At 43.2% G+C, this 25,137-nt stretch overlaps 1 protein-coding gene across 2 annotated transcripts in view; it reads left to right on the top strand.

The window, feature by feature from the left end:
• Positions 1-25,137, top strand: part of cyth4b (cytohesin 4b) — a 42,822-nt gene that overhangs the window by 1,577 nt on the left and 16,108 nt on the right. Inside the window, exon 1 of one of the 2 annotated variants that reach the window (XM_072683501.1) lies at positions 22,357-22,930. The exons of the other annotated variant lie outside the window; for it this stretch is intronic. Within the exon in view, the coding sequence (XP_072539602.1) occupies positions 22,909-22,930 (22 nt within the window). The 5' untranslated portion in view covers positions 22,357-22,908. Of the gene's footprint in view, positions 1-22,356; positions 22,931-25,137 lie in introns of those variants that run through there. 2 annotated transcript variants of the gene reach the window in all.

Below are 25,137 nucleotides of genomic sequence, written 5' to 3' on the forward strand. Positions count from 1 at the left end.
CCCTACACAATTACAAAAAATACTGTAGATGAAGTTTTACAGATCGGTCAGTTTACTAACTTCCTATGTCCAATGGCAGCACCACCAGTCCAACCGTTACCATTATAGTGATGGGGTTAGGTAGCACAGTTGCACGCATGGGCAACTGAGCAGGGAAGCAAGTGAAGCATGTGCACCCCCGGGTGCCTTTTCCACATTTTATGCCATTTTTACTTTTTTACTTTTAGATATTTTTATCCTCCAGAAAAAAAAAATATTTTCCCACCTGAGGCAAAAAAATCTTTAATAATATTATCCTTTTATTCAGGCATGGGAGCCACCATCACAATAAAATAAAATGTGACGGGGTGGTAAATTTCTTCCTAAAATGGCCACAGTTCTTCGTTTGGTCAAGTTCCTGACCTAGCACACATGCCAATCAATTTAAAATATATAAAATATAAAAATATATTTATTAAAATATAAAAGAAATTTAATAAAGAATAATGTGAAGCAACATTTTTGCTTTTGCTATTATTATTATTCAATAGACAATAGTGCAGAAGATTATACATATACATATATATGATATTCAAAAGAAGCTAAATGTCCTTGCATTTATTAAACATATAACATTAGTAGGGTTGTTTGTGTATTTGAGTTGAAAAAAGAGTTATATATCTATATGTTTTCTATTTTGTTTGCGTGACGGGGTGGTTGGCTTTAGGTTGAAGGACCCTGTCTAACATGAAAAAGCAACAAACTAACATTATTATTACTGTTGTTGTTGCAATTGTTATTGTTGTTATTTTTATTTATAACAACAACCACCATAATAATAGTAATGGTAATAATAATAATAATAATAATAATAATAATCTGTGTTGGAGGATCACTGGCGCCTGTGCCGGCCAATAGCGTTGTGCGTAGCGCTGATGGCAAAGCGGCATGGCTCGGGATTCACACTCCTGAAAAAAAAGTATAAACTTGAATTAGTATAAACATGATTTATTTTTATGACCAATAAATGAGACATGCAATTACAGTGTTTTTATATATGCTATAAAATACAATATTATATTCTTCAATTAGATATTTAACATGCATAGCTTGGTGGTAGACAGTGGTGCATTTCGATCTCTAGAGAGCAATGTTGTACAGCTGTGTCTTCAGCCGTTAGACTCTTCCACTCCAACGTAAAAAGGCCTTATATGAGATAATAAAAATTAGCTTTTAAAAAAATGCCAATATTTGTTCCGAGTGGCCCAGCGGACTAAGGTGTTGCCACTATGACTCGAGGATCACTGGTTCGAAACCTAGGTCACTATGCTCGCCATCAGCAGCCAGAGCCAGAGAGAGCACAACTGGCCTTGTTCTCTCCGGATGGGTCGATGGCTTTCTCGTGCTCCCCACATCACTTCAGTGTGATGCTGGCCGATGTATCAGCGCTAGGTATTCTGCGCTTTCCTCAGTGCGCATTGGTTACCTGAAAAGAGGTGGTGGCTGGTTGCGCATGTGTAGGAGGAGGCACTCCTAGTAGCGGGAGGATCACATGTGATGGGGGGATTACTACCCAGTGGGCTGGGGAATTGACTATTTAAAACTGGGGAGGGAAATATTAAAATATTTCACAATATATTACAATATATTGAATCATAACCCCTGTATATTGTACCCCTTGTTAGGCTGTGCACTATACCTAGACTCCCTGATATTGGGTTGTACTCTTATATTCCCCTATACTACATCAAACAACCCACGGCAGTAGAAACAGTGTATGCCCTTATGACAGGCCCCCCATAAATACATAATATATTAATACATAAATGCAAAATCAGCTTTTGTTGTGATTGTAATCTGCACGTAATCACTGCAACTGCAACAGCAGAACAGAGGTACTTCTGCTTGGGTGTTATGAATGATTATTTAATACTCTGCATGTTGCAGCCCCCAGGCTTTAGTGTGCCATTCAACACCTTGCATTCGTGGGGGGAAATTGGTATTGCCTTGCATTCCAAATTGACTTTCTGGGTCAAATGTACGTCTTCGTCGGCTCGCTCTTGACAGTCGGGACTGAAATAATGATTAATTCTTTAATATTGTTCCCTTTACCCCAAATGCAGTCAGTCAGCCGAGACATGTCTAGTGTTTCTTTGGCTTTTGTACTGGAGCTACGAGGCTAACTAGCTGTATAAGCTTAAGGCTATGTATTGGCATTGCACAAACAGCAACTTACCTAAACCAACCTAGACTGAGGCGTCCATTGAAAGCATTTAGCAGACACTCTTCTCCAGAGCGGATTCCTGAAGTGCTTCACTGTTTATCTAGGAAATACCCTTACAGCTAGTCAGTATGGAGGCCACAATACTCACCATGCTCTATGGGTCTCCAGTCGGCGTTTTCGAAGACAGCGAGCAACTCTTCCATTCTTCCAGGGGAAGTTCGTTCCACCACTTCGGAGCCAGGACAAAAGAAAAAAGCCTGGACGCTTGTCTTCCGTTGATCTTGGAGGATGGCGGGTCAAGCCGAGCCTTACTCGAAGCTCGAAGGGCTTCAGTGACCTCTATTAGACCTTGCTTATGTGCTTTCTGACACTGTATTACACACTGTGGACATGGACACATGGACAAATGTACATTGACACATAGAAATGTGGACCAAACTGGGCTTTAATGTAGCTGCTACTAGCTAATTTTAGCTAAGTAAACAGCATAGTTTAACCGTGCAGTGGTGGAAACCATGCAAGCAGGTCTATGAGAGGTTATTGACCAACTCAGGAAGGTTTGAGAGGTTTGAGACGAGTGAGTGATGGCGCATCGCACCACAGCTCGGTGTTTTTAAAGGGAAGCAGCGTTCATTCGGTGTAATGACTGTGGAAAACATGGACGCCATAGTTCCATTCCCTTCCGAGAAGCCAAAACTGTCGGCCATGTTGTCAGATTTGCACGTTCGTAGAGACCAGAGGCGAATGTCTGATGCTTGTTTGCTGCATGAGCGTTAGCAAAACCTTTTTAGCAAAGAGTTCGTCTAGCGCTTTGCATTGCCTGATTCCAGGAAGACGTTTTCAAGGCAGAAACCCTCAACCCACAATTGCTTCTTTGAACGGTGGCATTGGTGCCTCTGCTGTACTGTATAGCACGTTATGTTCTATGCATAAGTGTGTGTGTGTGTGTGTTTGTGTGTATGCGTACGTGCATCGCACAGATGTACTTCCAAAGAAAACCCGTTTCACCCTCAGTAATATAGCATGACCCATTAATAGCACAGACCGGGTCGCGCTGGACGGCTCTGCCTAATTGAACGAGCTCGCGCTGTTTGACGTTGGCTTCCTGTAAAAGCGAGGGAGCTTTAATGCTAATCACCCTGGCTTAACAGTAAAGCTTAATGACTACACAGAAAGATTCTGAAAAAAAGTGTGAGTCACAAATGAAGAAGTGCAAGGCCAGGAGGCAGTTTTTGTTTAGTAGTGAGAGTGTAGTGAGGGAGGTAGGAGAACATTTCAGCTGTGATATTTCACTTTTTTAAATTGCTATATCACTATTAGGCCCATTCACCCTCCATCTGCCGTTCACCCTGCTGAAAAATCCAGCTCCAGACCAGCTTCTGCAGGTAGTCTAGACTACTTTTTGGTCATGGTGCTTGAAAAGTTGCTCATTTTGAATAAAACATCCTCCCATGCTTGTCCAAAATGGTCATCAAGTTGGTCATACTGATTGACTAGTTTGGTATAGCTGGTTGACCAGTTTGGTCAAGCTAGGCAAACTAGTTGAGGCGGGTCTTGATGGTCACCAACCAGAAAGGTTGCTTGTTATGGTTACAGCAATGTAAAGTCGTTGCCCGTGCTTAATTGAGGGGCTCAGTGGTCTGTTACGTGCAGGGGTCACAAATTCGAATCCCAGGTCAAGCGCTTTGCCATCAGCCGCCGGAATCCAAAGGAGCACAATCGGCTTCCTGCTTCCTGCAACCATGTCTGCTGCCCGGCGATGCCGTATCAGCGGTGGCTGGCTTTGCATGTATCGGAGGAGATGTGTCATAGTGTCGGGAGCAGTGAGGTACTAGTGCTCGGGGAGCTTTGAATAGGTGGGTTAATTGGCAATATCCCATCCCTTTGGGTGGGACTGGTGGGTGCTGGTTGGTGGATCCCCCAGCTATGGTTCTGCACCTAGAAATCCCACCCGTCCCGGCACCCAGTCGCTAAATTGCGGTTGCTAAGGTAAAGGCTGACGGGGCACCAGGGCAGAAACTCCTCCAGACGTGGGCTGATCTTTATCTCAACTGTTTAGCTTTAGCTTTAGCTCTCCAGGTTGCTCAGACTTGAAGATAGGGCGGAGCCATGTTAGCCTTGTGAATGGTCAGCAAACGTATGCTGACCCGCTTTTAGGACCACCCATTCCAAGAGTGGAGAGTAGAGCAAAACTGGTGGGACGGCAGACGTTTATTAGACTTTGGGAAGATCTTCATAAGACATACTTTGTACATTTCCACTGAGGGCCCTGAGGAGCCAGAGGATCTGCTGCTAACATCTTACCAGATACCACGGGATGCCTTCACTGGAGGTCTTGTGGGGTCCATGCCTCTGTTGGCTGTTTTGGTACTACACTCAAGGGTATGCCGTCAGTGCCTTTACCTATGGAACATAACTGTACCATAGTACTTTTGGCCTTCACTTTCGTTTTCCGCTTCCTCCTGCTTTTCTCTTCTGTTCTGTGGCTTTCTCTTCATTATGCAGGAGAGCAGATTGGCTGGACAGAGAAAGTGAGTGAAAAAAGACATGCCTGTAGCGTGGGTTTCATTTGTTCACACGCTACCACCCCGTTACACATGCTACCACCCCCTCACGCTCACTTTCTTACTTACTAAACACACACACACACACTTGCTGTCTTTGTGTCCATCTGAAACATGTACAAGCTCTCACACACACACATATATATATAGCCACTTACTGCTTTATATATATATATATATATATATATATATATATATATATATATGTAGGCTCTGCATGCATACACTCAAACACACACACACACACACACACACACACCGCTTAGTTACATATTACTTATCTGTCTGAGGCACATATACAGTATAGTTGCCTTTGCATGCATACACACACATACACATACCCAAACACACACACACACACACAAACACACACACACACACACACACACACACACACATACCCAAACACACACACAAACATATACAAACACACACACACACACACACACACACACATAAATACACTGTTTTTCTTTTCTGACATAGAAACACTCATTTCCTCTCACTACCCCCCCTCTCTCTATCACCCTCTCTCTCTCTCTCTCTCTCTCTCTATCACCCTCTCTCTCTCTCTCTCTCTCTCTCTCTCTCTATCATCCTCTCTCTCTCTATCACTCTCTCTCTCTCTTACTCTCTCTTTCTCTCTCTCTCTCTCATTTAGACTAGCGAACAGCAGTCTCTCTCTTGCTGCCTGTTCTTGGTTGTGTTGGGGTCAGATAACTCCTCTAATGACCTCGCCAAACCCAGCCTGCACAACACACTCCAGATAATTCAGCGATTCTGCACAAACAGTGAGCTGCAGCGAGACAGGGATGTTTCAGGAGTGGGATCTGGTACTGAGCACTGATACTGCACAAAAGATCTTTACTCTTCATAGGTCCCAACCCCCAAATGCACAAACCCCTCAGAACGGAGGGTTACATGCAATACATGCAGGAAAGCCATTACTGAGATGATATTGGAGAGATATTATATTGATTTTTTAAAAATTACACAGCAGAACAACAGGATCTAGAGCAGTGGTCTTTGTCATGCTTGTCTGGCCTGCAGAATTTGGTCAAAATAATGATGTTAATTTTTTATTAAATTGTTGTTTGTTTGTTGTTTTTATTACCGAGCAAACAGAGAAGAGTAAGAAATGATTATAGTAATAATAAAAATGAAACTATTAAAAATAAAATGAGAATAGGTTTTACTCCTCTAATGAGAATAGAGGAAAATAAAAATAACTATTTTTTTATCCAAATAAGATTATTTTTATTAAAAAATTAAAGTATGTTAAATTACATAACTGATAAAACAGGCTGAAGGAAATAGATGTTTATCGTATTTAGGGTATTATTATTATTTAAAATGTATTTATTTACTTATTTATTAATTAATACGTTTATTTATTAAAGTGGGTACGTCTTGATAACACCTAAAAAGTGAAGTATATTTTATGTAATTAAATATTTAATTTTTCAAACCCAACCCGTCTTTACACGTACGTCACTGCAGACACATGATTACAGAAAATAACACAATTGAGACACAATTGATGAGAAAATTAGAATTATGGGCCAAATTAAAGCAACATATTTGCATTCATTAAAACATTAGAAAATCTTTCAGGCAGGTTTTCTGGTGGAATGAGGAGGACCGCAGTGATGGATGCTGCTTGAAGTGAGCTAATACTGGAGCAGTTTTCTGTGTCTGGGGAGAACTTGTCTTGTACACAAGCATTTTTTAATCAAACCTCATAGAGAGGAATGCAAATGATGGTGTATCTGTGAGAGGGCAGCGTTTGTCTTTCCACATGGTGTTTAAACAGCAAATGTGAGCCCTGTAGTCCTGCTCAATCAAGCTGAGTTAAGAACCGCTCAGCTGGGTCATTGTGCTCTGTGGAACTATGTTGGGTCACTGTGGGCCTTATAGGTTATTAACTAGCGTATCATAACTCAGCTTATTGGATTAATTGTAACTCAGCTATCTCTCTGTAACTCAATTATCGTACTGTGCTTTATTATAACTCAGCTAGCTCATTGGGCTCACTGTAACTGAGTTGGCTCATTGTGCTAACTTAGCTGGGTTGTTGTGATTATAATAACTCAGCCCATGTCTGAAAATGCAATGCAATTCTAAACTGAACAGACGATATGTTCTTAAACAGCATATGAATTTGTTATGAAAGGCTTTTGCCTGCCAGATGCAGACTAGGTTGAGGTCGTGCCTATTGTAGGAATGAAGCGTGGGCCACTGCTTTAATTATTAAAAGAAATCTCTTCAAAATGCTTCTGTTCATTACTATTGTGAACCAGAGGGGCTGTTATTCCATATGTTTCTGCAGGCTACCTCAGCCGGTTGTTCTCTCTCAAGTCCTGCTCCATGTCTAGACTCACCAACTGGATGCTGTAAGCTGGGGACTAGGGTTTAGAGTTTAATTATTTATCAAGATTCAGAGGCTTTACAAAACAGAATCTTTATGTGCACTGTGCATTCCTCAACGTTTCCCAGGGTCACCATGCTAAGAAGTCCTGTCAGAGATTGCATATTTTAATGGCCCTGGAGGAGCTCAGGGCTAAGTGAAGAAACCATGGCAACGGTCAGAAGAAGGAGAGTTAGACCTAGAGGTGTCCAGTCCTTGGTCGATCACCCTGGGGCACATGTGTCCAGATGGGGATTGAACCAGGAGCCCTCTGACTTCACCGTGAGGAGGCATGGCGACCCGTTTACTGAGCAAAGTTCTCCAAGTAGCAGTGCCTGAAAATACAGCCGCATTAGTTCCACCAGGGGAGCTTGTGTAATGTCATTTGTAAGCAATCTGATTGGGTGATTTGTGTGGGATAAAGTATCTGTGTAATTTTCCGACACCCCCACAAGTAGCCCAAGCCTTTATGGGGCCCTAAGCAGATTTGCATTTGGGGCCCCCTCATACCACCACCTCTGCACCAGATGCTTCATCATTCCATAGGCTGTGTAATACCATTTCGTTTAATTATTCATGGTATTTTTAAAATATATATATTTTATCATTATATCTTGGTGCTCTTGGGGATGCCCTGGTGGAGTAATTCGAACATGCCTTGGGCCGAATCTCCCAGTTTGAATCGAGTCGAGGCCCAGGCCACGCTCAATGTCACTGAAATGGATCCTTATCAGTGTATTGGGGCCCTATTGCATATATCAGGGGACTGGAACTGCAGTTTCACACAATGGGATCTTATTATATTGCAAACACTACAGATCACTAAGAGCTAGTGGGTGCGAAAACCCCCTACCACCTTCCCAAATAACTAAAGGTTGGCAATGTCATTCCAGTCGTAAAAAAAAGCCATTCTTGTAAAACTGCTAAAACAGTCTAAAAACATCCAGGATAGTGAACTATGTTCATTCTTAAGCTGCGGAGTCGCTACGGCAACCAGAAACTCTGTGCTGTTTAATGTGTGTGTTGCACTCCCTGGTTCTTCCCCTGCTGGGTTGCCAGATTCACAATTTTCCCACCAAATGACTGAAAAAATACTGCAGATTCACACTGAATTAAAATCACTCCACAGTTTTTACTGTCAGACTGTTCAACCAACCCAAACCGCAGATTAAAATCACTCCACATACATAGACTGTAAAAACTGCACACACTACAAATTCATACTGGATCAAAATCGCTTCACAGTTCTTATTGTCAAACTGTGAAAAACACACACTGTAGATTCATACTGGACAGAAATCACTTTAGAATTATTTCAGCCAGAACATAAAAACTACACACACTGCAGATTCATACTGCATTAAAATCAATCCACAATAATTTCTGTCAAACTGTAAAAACTACACAACCCACAGATTCATACTGAATTAATATCAATCGACAATAATTACTGTCAAACTGTAAAAACTACACAACCCATAGATTCATATTGGATTGAACACACCTCACAAATATGACCGTCAGACTGAAAAACACACACTGCATTCTAGATTCATACTGGGTTAAAATCAGACAACAGTTTACTGTCAGACTGTTAAAACTGCACAGACTGCAGATTAGATTCATACTGGACTGAAATAAACCCACAGTTATTACTGTCAGACTGTAAAAAATGCACACTACAGATTCATACTGGATTAAAAACAGCCCTCATTTAATAAAGTCTGACTGTTAAAAACTGCACACACTGCATATCAGATTCATACTGGATTAAAATCACTCCACAATGTTTTTGTCAGACTGTAAAAAATGTACACACTGCAGATTAGATTCATACTGGATTAAAATCACCCCACAATTTTACTGTCCGACTGTAAAATCTGCTAAACGATTCATACTGGATTAAAAACAGTCCTCATTTCTTAAAGTCAGACTAAAAACTACCGACTGCAGATTAGATTCATACTGGATTAAAATCACCACACAATTTTATTGTCTGTAAAATCAGCTACACTAGAGATTCATACTGGATTAAAAACAGTCCTCATTTCTTAAGGTCAGACTAAAAACTATACAGACTGCAGATTAGATTCATACTGGATTAAAATCACTCCACAATTTTGTTGTCAGACTGTAAAAACCGCACACACTGCATATCAGATTCATACTGGATTGGAATTGCTTTTTAAATATAACTGTCAGACTTTAAAAAACCTCACACACTGCAGATTAGATTCATACTGGATTAAAATCACCCCACAATGTTACTGTCCGACTGTAAAATCTGCTAAACTACAGATTCATACTGGATTAAAAACAGTCCCCATTTCTTAAAGTCAGACTAAAAACTAAACAGACTGCTGATTAGATTCATACTGGATTAAAATCACCCCACAATTATTACTGCCAGCCTGTGAAAAACCCTACTGAGTTATATGGATTCAGATGAGGCTGTAATGACTGTTTATTACTGTTGCTATAGTTATTACTGTCACCGTTATTGCTCTCATTGGTCATTAACAAAGTGAACTGGATAAAACAACCACAGCCGCAATACAGCTAAAGACCTTCTTCTGTAAAGTCAGCTGTCATCCAATAAACACTTCTGGCTTCCAGTAGACCAATTATTTTTGCCAATCCTTCTCGTTTCCCCCCACCCACACTCAGCCCCCCATGAAGCGGCGACATTTACAGTGGATGAGTTTGTGAATTAGCTTCTAAGGTCCCCCTCACTCTTGATCTATCTGCTGAAGTCAATTTCCTGACACTCGCAACCCCACAGGAGGACTCTCCATCATCTTCTTCAAGCCCCAAGCCCACCCCCCCCCCCCCTCTCTCTCTCTCTTCCTCACACACACATGGATTCAGAGATTGCAGATGGTCACTGGAGCGTGGATTTAATATATCCCACCGATTGTGTTGAGTAGCGACAGCTGGAAACACCAAACAGCCGAGTGTTTGCGCAGTGCGCGCTATCTCTCCGAGCTGAATGCACCTTTTGTCACTGGGTCTCGTCCTGTTCGGCAGAATATCTCTGTAGAGCTTGTCACATTACTTCACTTTCTGCACTGATAAGATACTGCAGGGTTTGCCTTTGTGTGTCGGCACAAATCTATCTACTGTTACTAACACCTTGCCTTGTTTTTGGAGAGTCAGAGCCTTTGAGAGTAATCATGTGCTGTGTCTGTGTGACAGAGAGAGAGAGAGAAAGAGAGAGCGGGCGAGAATATGGTTTAATTAACCTGAAGTAACTCTCATTTGTGAAGTTTTGATGTTTTACAAGTGGTGAAAGATGAGCATGACTGAGCAGCTTGTTTTCACTCAAGTCTTAAGTGACAGGTGTACATAATTTACTATTTCTGTGTGTGTGTGTGTGTGTGTGGGGGGGTGTATAAAGGTCTGTATAGTGTGTGTATATATATATATGTATACTATACATACAGTGGGGAAAAAAAGTATTTAGTCAGTCACCAATTGTGCAAGTTCTTCCACTTAAAAAGATGAGAGAGGCTGTAATTGACATCATAGGTAGACCTCAACTATGAGAAAGAAATCTGAAAATCACATTGTCTGATTTTTAAAGAATTTATTTGCAAATAATGGTGGAAAATAAGTATTTGGTCGCCTACAAACAAGCAAGATTTCTGGCTGTCACAGACCTGTAACTTCTTCTTTAAGAGGCTTCTCTGTCCTCCACTCATTACCTGTATTAATGGCACCTGTTTGAACTCGTTAACAGTATAAAAGACACCTGCCCACAACCTCAACCAGTCCCACTCCAAACTCCACTATGGTGAAGACCAAAGAGCTGTCGAAGAACAAGAGAAACAAAATTATAGACCTGCACCAGGCTGGGAAGACTGAATCTGCAATAGGCAAGCAGCTTGGTGTGAAGAAATCTACTGTGGGAGCAAAAATCAGAAAATGGGAGACCTACAAGACCACTGCGAATCTCCCTCCATCAGGGGCTCCACGCAAGATCTCAGCCCGTGGGGTCAAAACGATCACAAGAACGGTGAGCAAAAATCCCAGAACCACACGGGGGGACCTAGTGAATGACCTGCAGAAAGCTGGGACCAACGTTACAAAGGCTACCGTCAGTAACACACTACGCCGCCAGGGACTCAGATCTTGCAGTGCCAGACGTGTTCCCCTGCTTAAGCCAGTACATATCCGGGCGCGTCTGAAGTTTGCTAGAGAGCATTTGGATGTTCTGGAAGAGTATTGGGAGAATGTCTTATGGTCAGATGAAACCAAAGTAGAACTGTTTGGTACAAACACAACTCGTTGGGTTTGGAGGAGAGTGAATGCTGAGTTGCATCCAAAGAACACCATACCAACTGTGAAGCATTTGGGTGGCAACATCATGCTTTGGGGCTGTTTCTCTGCAAAGGGACTAGGACGACTGGTCCGTGTACATGAAAGAATGAATGGGGCCATGTATTGTGAGATTTTGAGTGCAAACCTCCTTCCATCAGCAAGGGCATTGAAGATGAAACGTGGCTTGGTCTTTCAGCATGACAATGATCCCAAGCACACTGCCAGGGCAACAAAGGAGTGGCTTCGTAAGAAGCATTTCAAGGGCCTGGAGTGGTCTAGCCAGTCTTCAGATTTCAACCCCATAGAAAACCTTTGGGGGGAATTGAAAGTCTGTGTTGCCCGCCGACAGCCCCAAAACATCACTGCTCTAGAGGAGAACTGCATGGAGGAATGGGCCAACATGCCGGCAACGGTGTGTGCCAACCTTGTGAAGACTTACAGAAAACGTCTGACCTCTGTCATTGCCAACGAAGGATATATAACAAAGTATTGAGATGAACTCTTGTTATTGACCAAATACTTATTTTCCACCATTATTTGCAAATAAATTCTTTAAAAATCAGACAATGTGATTTTCAGATTTTTTTTCTCATGTTGTCTCTCATAGTTGAGGTCTACCTATGATGTTAATTACAGGCCTCTCTCATCTTTGTAAGTGGGAGAACTTGCATAATTGGTGACTGACTAAAAACTTTTTTCCCCACTCTATATATATATATATATATATATGTGTGTATAATGTATATATACACACTATACATGCCTTTGTATACACACACACACACACACATATATATATATTTAAAACTAAGCACGTTTACAGTGGTAGTAACTTTAGGCTCCTGCAGATGGCGCTGCACATGGATGATCAGGCTATAGATACCTGCAGGGTGTGCAACGTTTTTCAAGCGAGAGTTTAGCAAGAATACAGCACCCATCTGCATTCACCTAGTAACACTTTAGCAACCACTTAGCACCTAGCAGCTCCATAGCAACAGTTTAATATCATTATGATGCCTGTAATACAATTTTAATACGCCCTCCTTGAATTCTAATTGGCTAGGTGAAATTGACCCTCTTGCAGTCTGATTGGTTAGTGAAAATTGCCCTCTTTGAATTTCTTTCCTGGATTGGGATTGGCTAGTTAACTTATCAAGCCCCTAAACCAGTTTGGCTAATTGAATTTGATTGAATAATCGGTTAGGGGAAATTGTGCCTCTTGCAATCTGACTGATAGCATCCACCTAGTAACACAATAGTACACCATAGTAACCACCTTGTAGCACTATAGCAACCATCAACCAACAATATAGAAATCCAATGAAATCAATTGGTTTGGCACTGCCGTTGTCGCAAAGCAGATTTACAGGAATCAGTAGCCATTTAGCAACACCATAGCAACCATCTAGCAAAACCAGTTTCATCCCAGTGATCACATAGCAACAGCCTGGCAACTGCATCTATCTCTTTATATTCCCCTTAAAGCAGTTTAGCTTTATCCATTCAGACTAAATAAGGCATATTACAAGGCAGCCAATCAACACAGAGATCATTTACGTAGCAGTTCTGTTTAACTAAAAAAAGATCAGAAGGATGTGTAAAAGAACTGACATATTTTAACCTCGGACTGGGGTGGGGAGGGGCTATAATATGCCCCATAACCTCTTGAAGTAGAGGAACCTGAAGCACACGGTTCCACAGCTGCAGCCTATGAAGGTGTTCAGCTAAGGCTCGCTATGAATCCGCAAAGCCTCTCCACCTAGAATCAGCGGCAGATGTTTCCAGTTGGTTTTGTGTCACATCAGCGGCACTAAGCCTGCCACTACACGTCTGGCTCCGTTTCCATCCAAGTAGACGTTCGGCAGCGGAGAGAACTGAGAATGCAATTAGGTTACCGCCGCCTCTCCGCCAACACGAGAGCCGCTCGACTCCACGCTGTTTTACCACACTAGAACTCTTTCACTGCGTCTTCATAGAGGCGTTTGCACTTTGTCAACTTTAAATAGACTCTTTAATAATCTGCAGATGGCTTTTCATCTGGGAGGAGCCCGTCTCCATCCTTGGGCAGTTGCCATGGCGACCGCGAGAAATAGCACGCGCGAAAACCAAGAAGAAAGCTTGCGGAAAAAAAGCTCCACGTGGCGCCAAGTGTTAACGTTGTTTGGTAGAGAAAGGTCGCTTGGTGGCGTGTGTGTGTGTGTGTGTGTGTGTAGTTGGGGGGGGGGGGTTATGGGGGCGGTGTGTGGAGAACTGATTGCGGGAGCGACTGCTTGATTAGAAGAACAAGACTTTGATAGTTGGTGGAACCCGTCCAGCTCATAAATCTTGATAGCTTGTGGAACTTTTCCAACTCATAAATCTTAAATGCACAGAATTGGGCCTCTGTTTTGCTTAACAGGCCAAGTCAATCACTGCTGCCGAGGCCCTGAGCGTTTGAAGCTTTTTTGGGCCTTCCAGCCCATTTGCCTGTTTGTGACAACCCAGTAATTAACATAAATAGACAACATTGCTAAATGCATTACAGATGGGGGAAATTATGCGCATAATATTTACTGTATTTTTGCCTCTCTGAACAGAACTGAGCATTGTGTCCCGGCCCTAACGGAACGGCAGAGGTAAGGCTGGTTAAAGCAGGTTAAGCAGGGCTTAGGTTAAAGAACCCGCAATTCTGCTTACTTTTATTTTTTCTGCCATGATGTTTCCCATCCAGCACTCTCATTGGCCATTTTCTACCCCATATAGAGGAGATATGTTTTTTTCCCGCACTGGGATTGGCTAGTTAAATGATCAAGGCCTTATCCAATTTGCATACTTGAATTTGCCCTCCTTGAATTCTAATTGGCTAGGTGGAATTGTCCCTTTTTCACTCTGATGGGCTATACGAATGTTCAACCCTGCAATCTGACTGGCTAGCTGAATTTGTTGTCCTGTAATAGGGTTGGCTAGATGAAATGTTCCCATTTGCATGCTGATTGGCTAGATGAACTACCAACCCTGCAAACTGATTGGCTAGTTAAATTTGCCCTCTCTACTATGACAGGTTAGTTTGAATGGGCCCTTCTGTACTCTGATTGACTAGTTGAATTTGCCCTCCCATTCCCTAATTGTCTAGATGAATTTGCCCTCTTTATCTCTGATTGGCTAATTGAATATGCCCTCCTTAACTCTGATGGGCTAGTTGAATTTACCCTCCTTCGCTCTGATTGGTTAGTTGAAGTTGTCCTCTTAGCATTCTGATTGGCTAGATGAATTATCAACCCTGCAATCTGAATGGCTAATTGAATTTGCCCTCCTTCACTCTGATTGGCTAATTGATTGTGCCTTCCCATATTATGACTGGCTTCCTGAATTGGCCCTCCTATACCTTGTTCAGTCTCTCGTCACTTCGAGACTTGACTACTGCAACTCTCTTCTGACTGGTATCCCCTCAGCCATGTTACTCCACTGCTGCGTTCTCTCTTCACTGGTGTCCTGTAGCTGCTGCCTGCATCAGATTCAGAATGCTGACGCTGGCCTACAAAGGCCAGGACGGACCAGCCAGCTCCTCCGTACTTGATGGCGATGGTCAAAAGCCGATTCGCACCAAGAGCCCAGCTCGGCTCGACCCGCCATCCCTCAAAATCCCTGGAAGACGAGCGTCCAGACTTTTCTCTGTCCTGCACCGAAGTGGTGGAACGAGCTTCCCCTGGGGGTCCGAAGGGCAGAGTTCAACGCTCACTGTCTTCAAACCCAGACTGAAGACCCTTCTCTTCTGAGAGTTCTTGGGCGAAAAGCAGAGTGGTCACCTTACTGACTTGTGTTTAGTACAGTCTAAACTTAGAGGTATCTTTGAATTTTTAGCCTGTTCAAACTAGCTGAGGTTATTTTTGGGTAAATAGCAAAGCACTTTTGTAAGTCGCTCTGGAGAAGAGCATCTGCTAAATGCCTTAAATGTAAATGAATCTGGCAACCCTGAGAAAAGAAACGGCAAATGAATTGCATGCATTATAGAAATAGCGACCCTGCAGTCCTAAACCTCTTCTGCTTTCCAGCTGTTAAACACAGCAGTAGTTTTCAGACTGTTTTAGCAGTTTCACTTACAGGCCTTCTCTGGAGCTTAGAGCCCGGATTCACTGCCTCTTTCCTACTTTTTAAGGCGGACAAATGACACATAGTTGGTACCTAGATGGTAGCATAAGGGGTTTGGGACATTAGCATTGATCTAAAGTGAAACAGCTTCACTCGATCCTCTTCCTGGTCTATCATGACGCAGTCGTAGCTCATTCTTGTTTATGTTACTGATCTCAAGTGGATTTGAGGTATTCTTAGATGAGCACAAGCACAGGCGTTTGTTCACTTACATGAAGTGAGGTTAGTAAATGCGTCTGTTTGTCAGTATCATGCTGAAGTAACATTTCGGAAGCCTCGAGTAGGTCTTCCTCTTAGCGTAAGTGCATGCATTCTCCCTGCACTCGTGTACATGCTATTTCATGGGCTGGAGATTTAGAGCTACATTCAGGGATTAAAAAAGAACGTGGACTGCCCCTGAATTTACAAAAAGCATTGAAGAAAAGGGGAGTTGAGGGCATGTCGCCTTCTTAAGAGTTAGAGATAGATGTGTGAATGCAGGAGCAGTCATGAAAGGCATCAGGTTTCAGAGCTCTGAATGGGTTTATACTGTATATCTCTAATGGGATTTATGTTGCGGTTGGAGAAGTTCTATAAAGTGGCTTGGGAAACAGAACTCTTTGGATGAATTTCCTTTATCTTCTGTGCAGGAAAACTGCCTCAGAATCACAAGTTGACTCACGCTGCTTTTAAGGCATTTCCCCCAAGTTCAGCCATACTGAAGACGGAAATTACACAAGATGCAAAAAAATAGAAAATCATAAAATGCCAAAAAATGGCTAATAATCTGCTTGACATTCATGAAACTCATTAAACTTAAAAATAAAGGTGCTACAAATGGATCCTTTTGTAGCACCTCAATTTTTTTTAGGGTGTGAGGCCCTATCTTACACTCTGCGCAAGGCGCGTCACGATGCTAATTGCTGTCTTACACCCCACCAACAGTCTATTTTCACATCTTCCATCTGTGTCGTTTAAATAGCAGCGCTGCCTGTGAATATATCTACGCTGGTAGGTGCGGTGGTCCTGAAATGAGGGGTGTTCAGGTCAGTTTCTGGAGGATTGCTTCAATCCTGGCAGCGGAAAACACAGGAGGAGCTCCACTGACTGAAAACAGCCTAGGCAGACATTCGTCAACAGTCAGACGGTCGTTACTATCTTGCCAGTGAATTGTCAACACAGGCACGTGCAGCACAACGCTCGTACACCCCCCCACGCTTTACACCACTGAACTAGCAATCCGCCAAAGTCAGTCAGACCACACCTGGCTCTTAAAGGGAACGGCGAGCGACACGCTGATTGGTGGCTGCTGTGGTGCAACAGATAACACCACTGTCTGCTAGCTACCACACCCTGTGGGAGACTGGGGTTAGATTCCTGGTCTGGGTGACTGTGCTGCGCTACACCAATAAGCTGCATGGTTGACGTCTCGCCTAAGATCGCTAAAATAGGGCCCTATGTGTTATATGTTGTGCATTATCGTTGTTTAAGAAGCAGTTATGCGAGATCCCATGCCCACCTGGAACCCACGTAGGTTCTACCTACATGAGCCCCACATGAGCATGTTGGCTGGGTGTGTTCTTGCTGTGCTTGATGTGCTTGATGCTCTCAAGGTTTCTTCTGCTTGCTCTGAGGAGGTTTGTCCATGCCACTTGGCTTGCTTCCTAGAGGCCTGGAGCAAACGGCTGTTGAAAAAGATGCCACACAAATAGATTTGCATTTCAATTAGTTACACATCTGCTTATTTGACCCACCGCAGGTTAGCCCAACCCATTCATGCTACAGTAAGAACGCAAGTTTAAGCCTGGACTGCTTTTTGAATGAGGCACAATACAGGGCAGCAAATTAGAACAGAGGTCATTTCCTTAAATCAGTCTCAAAGGCACAAAAACAACCTGTTTCATTTTAAGGAGGTCGAATAGAAACGAATTACGGACTGTTTTGATGCATAATGGGGGCTAATTTTTCCATTACCAATGAAGATGTGGGCAGCTACTGCCGGCGTTTAACAACAAGGCAATTAAGACGAAAGCTGTGAGAAGTCAAGGGGTATGGCACAGCTTGGCACTCGACTGAACAAGGGTGAAAGAGCTTGAAAGGATCTTCAAAACTAACGGCTTAGTCTCTACAAACAAAGGCCAGGCTGTCAACAGATTGTGGTGGCTTTTCTGTGGATGTGAAAGCTGGGCACACACAAAAAACGCAGGGCAGAGACAATACTTATGCCTTGAACCTTTGGTGTTGGCAAGGACTTTTTTAGAGCATCTTAAACAGCAAAGAAAACAAGCAAACGGTTCCTTCACCAAATCGAGCCTAGATAACCAATCTGAAGCTGATGCTAGTACGAAAACATCTCCTGATGCTTATCTAGGCCACATCATCAGGGATCTAACCTGGGGTCCCTCTTCGATACAGGTCTTTCGCTAAAGATATCAATCAGCCCCCACCATTGTTTACCATACATGGTCTACATGGTGAAGACACAGCTGGACCCCTTAACATCCCTGTCACACACAATGGAAAGTATGTCCAATCTAAACAACCTCCGATATTCCTTTAGTTCATCTACAGTTTACCAAATTAGGCCTAGGAATGGATCTCGCTAGTCTAAGTCTAACCCATGGGCCTCACTATATTATTCCTCAACTCCATATCATTCCTTCAGGTCTATGAACATCTGCATAGCTAATGAATATACTACAGTACCCTACGTACAAAGCCGATGTTGGCGTCTTATCTGAATTTCCGTTCCACCTTAAATGGTATCTTAAAATTCGGATAAGAAACTGCCTGAAAACTGCACTTGCTGTGCTCAGTGTTCATTGGCTATTGACAGGACCCGTTTTGACTTCGACTGGGTCGAAAAAATCAAACCCGACTGGTCTGAGATGCAGTCGGGAGGCCGAAAATTGAAGCCTGCGGCCCTCGTACGCTACTCAATTCTCTCTCCAACTGTTGACTCTGACTGACGAAAAATCTGCAGACTAGAGCAATCCAGCACAGACTCAACCAGACTGACAATCCTGACCATCTCCTGCAGATCTTTCAGCTGTGGTTCTGTCAGGTCCATCAACTCTGCAGGCGAGCTGCTTACTGAATCCAAATGGGTTGTTGATGAAGGCTCTGCCAAGGGTGTCTTTCCCTCGTCCCTTGCCACCATATGTTGCCTCTTTAGGGCTTTTAGCTCCTTCCTGATGTTATAGATATTATATCCTCAGCATGGCAGTTCTTTGCCTAAGGTTGCTTGGGTCTTCTTTCTAAAAGGTCCACCAGGTCCACCTGTTCCACCCATGTGAGCCGGGGGAAGTACCACCAATAGAATAGGACTCTCTGAAGCACATAAACATGAACCTATTGCCCCCCATGTCTAGTACCATGGTTTCCATGCTATGTGATTTTTTGAATAAGGTTGCTTGGGTCTCCTTCCATTAGAGTACATCAGACAACAGACTTCTGGGCTTCTGGGCTGATTGCTGTCTGCACCACTCAGAGAAAGCATTTTTTGCAATTGTGCTTTCTTAGGCTTGGGCTGCTAATGGCGAAGCAACATACCCCGAGATTCGAACCCACTGAGCCATTACACTGAGCCATTTCGGGGTCTTTTTGTCTTTATTCAGAAAGTCAGTTCAGTAGTTCAGAATGTTCAGCAGGGTTTAGATTAGGTGGCTGACTCTGCCCAGTCAAGAACTTTCCACTTTTCAACCCACAGATGCTTTAGTTGTATGTTTTGGATCCTCATTGTGCTTCAAGGAGAAACTATTCACAGTGTTGAAGCACTTGATTGTATCCGAACAGTCTCGGTGCATTAGAATTCATCCAGCTGATGCCATTGGCAGTCACATCGCGAATAACCCCAAAGTTTCTTTAAGAAACTTGAGCAGAAAGGCAAAACCATAAAAACATGTCACCCATTCTTATGGACTGCACTAAAGTAATGCAAAAAAAAGGTATGCAGCAAAACCCTTGGCAGGTATAGTGGATATGGGCAGTTTGCTGTAAAGCTTGCTTGGGCCGTTCCTCCCTGCAGAACCTTTCAAGGTCCTTGAGGGGTTGTAGATCTGCGTTAATTTAATGGACAGGTCACTTCAGGTCATAGGTTGACCATGGAAAAACGGATGTTTCATTGTCGTTTTGGATGTTTGTGTTGGATCACAGCCACAATGCAGCCCCCATCCAGGTACTTCGGAGAATGCATGATGCTTTATGATGAAGGTTTAGAACCACCGATGGCAAAGCAGCCCTAGAGCATTGGTGTTTATCTGACCACAGTCCAGACGTTTGTGGAAACCCATTCAAACGAATATATTTAGCAACTTCAAGTTGCACCCATTGCTGACACAGGTGTGCAAATGCACAAACACACAGCTTCTCTAATATTAGTAGAGACCCAGAGAACATGTCCATGTGGGGCCTGTATGGTTAGCTCAACTAGGAACCAGAAAGTGGTGTCCATGGATTCCATTTGAGCCACACAAATGGACCCTGAATGCCCACCAGGGTCCCACCAATGTAGATGATGGGACTGGGAGGGGTAAAACATGGGCCCCTATATGGGTTGTACACAGCACATGGGGCCTAGATGAGACGAGAGATGAGTAACATCACAAACAAACCCCCCTCATTGCACAGGTCCACCTGTTCTACCCATGTGAGCCCCACATGAGCAAGTCCCGCCAATAGAAAAGGGACTCTCTGGAGCAGATAAACATGAAACTGTTGGCCCCATGCCTAATGCTAGAGCCCCCTAGCATTGAGCTGTGGAGCATACCATGGTTTCCATGCTGTGTGGTTCAAATCCTACGTCCATCCTGTAGAAGTTTCACTCTTTCCTCCAAACTCTTGGATTATCGAGTATCATTTTCTCATTCGAAAGCTTGTCAGAGATGCTGCACATATTTACTGTTGCTAGGCTACAGCTGGGAAATCGGTGTCAAAGGCTTTAGCGAAATGTCAACTGGTGAGCCAACGGGGAAGAAAAGATGTTCACACCTTGACTGTGCGGGTGGTCTATACTCTATAGTATCATTCCACAGTCACAATAGGCATACAATCTAAAAATGCACTAAGTGGACAAAAGTATTGGGACATCATCAAAAAAAAAACAAGCACCTTGCCATGCAGTCGGCCTTTCCACACATGAACGAGTGGTTCTAAAGAGCTCACTGAACTCCAGCGTGGTTCTGTATGTAATAGAAGCTGCATCAACAACAAGAAGTCAGCTGGTGAAATTTCCTTCCTCCTAGATCTTCCACCATCAGCTGTGAGAGGTATTATTGAACAGTGGCAGTGTTTAGGAGGAACCACAGAGAGCAAAGTAAAGTTACAGAGGGGGGTCAGGGCCGAGTGCTGAGCTTAGAGTGTAGTACAGGAAAGTCTACAACTGACTCAATAGCTTCAAAGGGGGTCCAGCTCCATATTAATGCCTATGGGTTTAGAATGGGACGTCATAAAAGCTCCTCTAACTGGAATATGTAGGTGTCCCAATACTTTTGTCCATATAGTGTATCTACTCATTTTTACCACTTTTTTAATTCAGCGTTTTAGGGAATAGCCATAGACTCATTACTCACCGTTTCCTAGTATCATGCTGGCTCTGAGTTGTGGGTCTCTCTGAGTGGGCTACAGGGACATCTACTGGTGGAACATGCTCCCTACTTACAGGCCGCACTGAAAAGGTCTGAAAAGCAGTAACTGTGACATGCATTTACTCTTGTGGAAATTTATCAGGGTGCTTATATCGTGGATGTGAGTTAACTGCTCGAACCACAGCTGTTTTGGATGTCCGCGTGGGCAGTGCTGGATTGAACTTGGCCTGAGCTGATGCAGCTATGGCCAATTAAATTATAGCAATAGTGAGTGATGCCTAAAGACCATTGGTATGCTTGAGTGCTTCCATAAGTTTCCATCCTTCTCCTGCATAGTTAACGTTTAGGAGACAGCCACAAAGTCTACAGTAAATGGACAAAAGTATTGGGACTCCTGCTCATTCACTGTTTTATCGAAAATGAAGGGTATTAACAAGAGCTGATCCTGCTTTTGTTGGAGTAACTGACTCTACTGTCCCGTGAGGAAGGCTTTCTACAAGATTTTGGAAGAGCATTGCTGTGAGGATTTGATTGCAGGTCGGGTAGTAGGACGATGACTACCCCACCTCATCAGTGCTGAGGGGGGCTTTATAGCCTTCTAGCCCACACCTGGCAACACCTTTCGTAACAACAGAAAGTAAATCAGGTTTTGAAAGTTCAGGGTTTTCTTACAAACCCTGTCTGTAATAAATAAGTGTTGGATCAGACTGTGTTTCTGCACTCTCTACGACAGTGTTTGGACACTACTGCATATAATAATGGCAAAAAAAGGCAGGTAGCAAAGGAAGCCTACTTTCCTCGAACTGAATTGCAAATAAAGCCAGGGTACGCTTTTCTAAACCACCAAAAGACGCTTTGGAGACTGGAGGAAACTCTGACAGGAAGAGAGCTGACAGACCCAAATCCACAACAGCCCCAGAAGAAGAGTCAACAGCTTGGGTGAAAGGCGGTTCACATGACAACACCTTGAAGCTCAGCTGAACACTGGTGGAAGTGACCGAGTCTCAGTTTCAGCTGTGAAGAGGCAGAAAGCCACTGCAATGTCAGAATAAGATAAACTCTCTATCTATCTATCTATCTATCTATCTGTCTGTCTGTCTGTCTGTCTGTCTGTCTATCTATCTATCTATCTATCTATCTGATGGTCTGTCTGTCTGTCTATCTATCTATCTATCTATCTATCTGTCTACCTGTCTGTCTTTCTATCTATCTATCTATCTGTCTATCTATTTATTTATCTATCTCTCTCTCTGTCTGTCTATCTATCTATCTATCTATCTATATGAATGTCTGTCTGTCTATCTATCTATCTGTCTGTCCGCCTGTCTGTCTGTCCATCTGTCTGTCTGTCCATCTGTCTGTCTGTCTGCCTGTCTGTCTACACACTGTACAATATACCACAATGCTACACCAAAATATAGTATGAAAGAATATAAAAAGTCATGAATACACCCACACTCACACTTAAGCTCACGCTTACACTCACATTAGAGTCTTTCGCCCTTAGTAATGGGGGTGGAGGGTGTTGTCGTTTAGACAGGAACTGATGGGTTTGGCAGCAACAGCAGCAGTAGCAGCAGAGTGCTGGAGCTCTCACCACCCAAAATGACCAAAGTCTACACAACCAGATTCACCCAGTGAGAGGAAGAGAGAGAGAGAAAAAGAGAAAGAGAGAGAGAGAAACCAAGCAAAGCTGAGGTGTAGAAGGATCTTTGCAGGACAATGATGGAGTGCTGTCACCAATGTAAGTTCTGCCTTTAACTCTTTGTTGGACATGGTCGTGCTGGTTGAGCTTAAAGGGGAAACTGAGCAAGACGGCAGTTACGCTATCAGCAGTACAGCTAATACAGCGTGTTCACAGCTAGAAGAAGGAAAAGGTTCAATTAAGTTTTAAAAGACTTATTAATTACTAATTAATGATTGTAATAATTAAACATATTTAAAGTTCTCCTCATGGGAGTCTAGTACTATTTATAGTTCTCATCATATCAACACCTGGTTTGGTGGTAAATCGGAGCTTAATGATGGTAAATCAGGTGATCTGCTGCTGCTGCTGTTGATGATGGATTTGAAAACATCCATGCTGTGATGGCTGGACTGGGGGGCGTCCAGGAGAAACCTGGAATCAAGCTTTGTCCTTCAGACTAGCTCACCAGAGAAAGTATATTTCATAGTTGTGATTACCTGCGTCTGTCCTCATGGGATCTGGAGTTTCTACAAGTAAAAACTCTCTTAATACTGAGAGAAGTGGTTGGGACTGGACTTGACCCATTGACCTTGTGGGGACTGGGCCTGGAGCAATGCACCTTCGTTCTTCCTACAGCTGTAAAATCTTCACTACTTGCTATGATGGCTGTATTAGCATGCTTTTAGATGATCCAGAGCACTGAGTAGACTGAATCACCACAGTTCGATTAGTGACCATCTAAAGCCAAAGTGTATGTAGTGTGTTTTTAGTCAGGGATGACAGTAAGCTTGACTGTGGCTGAAGAAAAGACTGCTGAACGTCAGTGGCTGCATGATGTACTGTTTGTTGACCCTTACCTAGCTTTATTGACGTACATGGAGAAGTGTGGAACCTTAGCGTAGAATTACCAGCAATGAACCAACCTTGCTGTATTTGACGTTTCACAGTTGCTGAGGTTCTAGGCCTTTTCCTCCTATGTTGAAACAGTTCACTGGTGTCACATTCAGGAGTTTGAGAGACTCCACCCTGAAGATAGGATCCGTATACTCATAAAAAAGGTTCTTCAAGGGTTCTTATGGTTTTATACACCGATCAGCCATAACATTAACACCACCTGCCTAATATTGTAAAGGCCCCCCTTGTGCCAGCAAAACAGCATGAAGACATCTGAAGGTGTCCTGTATCTGGGACTAGGTGTCTGGCATTAATACATTAAGCAGCAGATCCTTTTTGAGTCCTGGAAGTTGTGAGGTGTGGCCTCCATGTGCATCAATGAGGCTTAGGTGCCCATGACCCTTGGTGTCCTTCCTTGGAGCATTTTTGTTAGGTGCTGTCCACTGCATACCAGGAACAGCTCTCAACACCTGCCTGATGTTTTGGAGGGTGTTGAAGTCATCTAGTCAACACAGATCTGACAGTTTCCTGTCAAAGTGTCTCTGATTCTTATGCTTGCCCACTTGACTGGGGCCACTGGACCAGATCATCAGTTCTATTCACTTCAACTGTCAGTGGTATTAATGTTATGGCTGATCTTTGTATAACGCCAAAAACAGCTCAAAGAACCACTCAGATGCTGAAATGGTGCTCAGCCCTGTTAACAGGGTTCTTTGCATTGGTGGAAAAAATAAATGTTTATATTTAGTTCTATATTGAGTCAAATATCCCCATTTAAATGTTCTGATTGTAGATTTTAGCAAATATACTTTTTCCAGGTTGCTTCAAAGCTTCACACCCTTCAACACTGCCGTTCACACTCACAGTCTTTTAGAGCCCCCAGAAGCGCCTTCATGACATTTAGGCCTGCCACATCCAACCGTTTCCTGTTTCACACAGCGTTATCTGTCTAACCTGGCCTACCACTTCCACACACACACACACTTACATTATCTGCAGGCAGAGGAGAAATCATTCATGAAGTGTGTGTCTGTGGTGATAGTGAATACACACCATTGCTTTTAACCAACTAGACCTTGGCTAACCTGGAAAGCCAGACTTGGCCTTTTGTCAGAGAGTCTAGTGTGTTCTGACCGGCATGCAAAATAATCCACCACAGACCCAGGGGTGGAGCCTGTCTTTGTCAGTGTGTGGGTAAATTTGTCAGAATTTGAATTAACCCCTTAGACCCTGTATTACCCTGTATGTAGGTCCACATGCCGTCACTCTCACAACTACATTACGGCCATAAAACATCAGTTTTATAGGCCCCAAAATAGAACCCTGTGGGACTCCTCAAGATATGCTGAAACCAATGAATACCAAAGATT

Source organism: Salminus brasiliensis, chromosome 7, assembly GCF_030463535.1.
Source record: "Salminus brasiliensis chromosome 7, fSalBra1.hap2, whole genome shotgun sequence".
In the NCBI taxonomy this organism is placed as follows: Eukaryota; Metazoa; Chordata; class Actinopteri; order Characiformes; family Bryconidae; genus Salminus; species Salminus brasiliensis.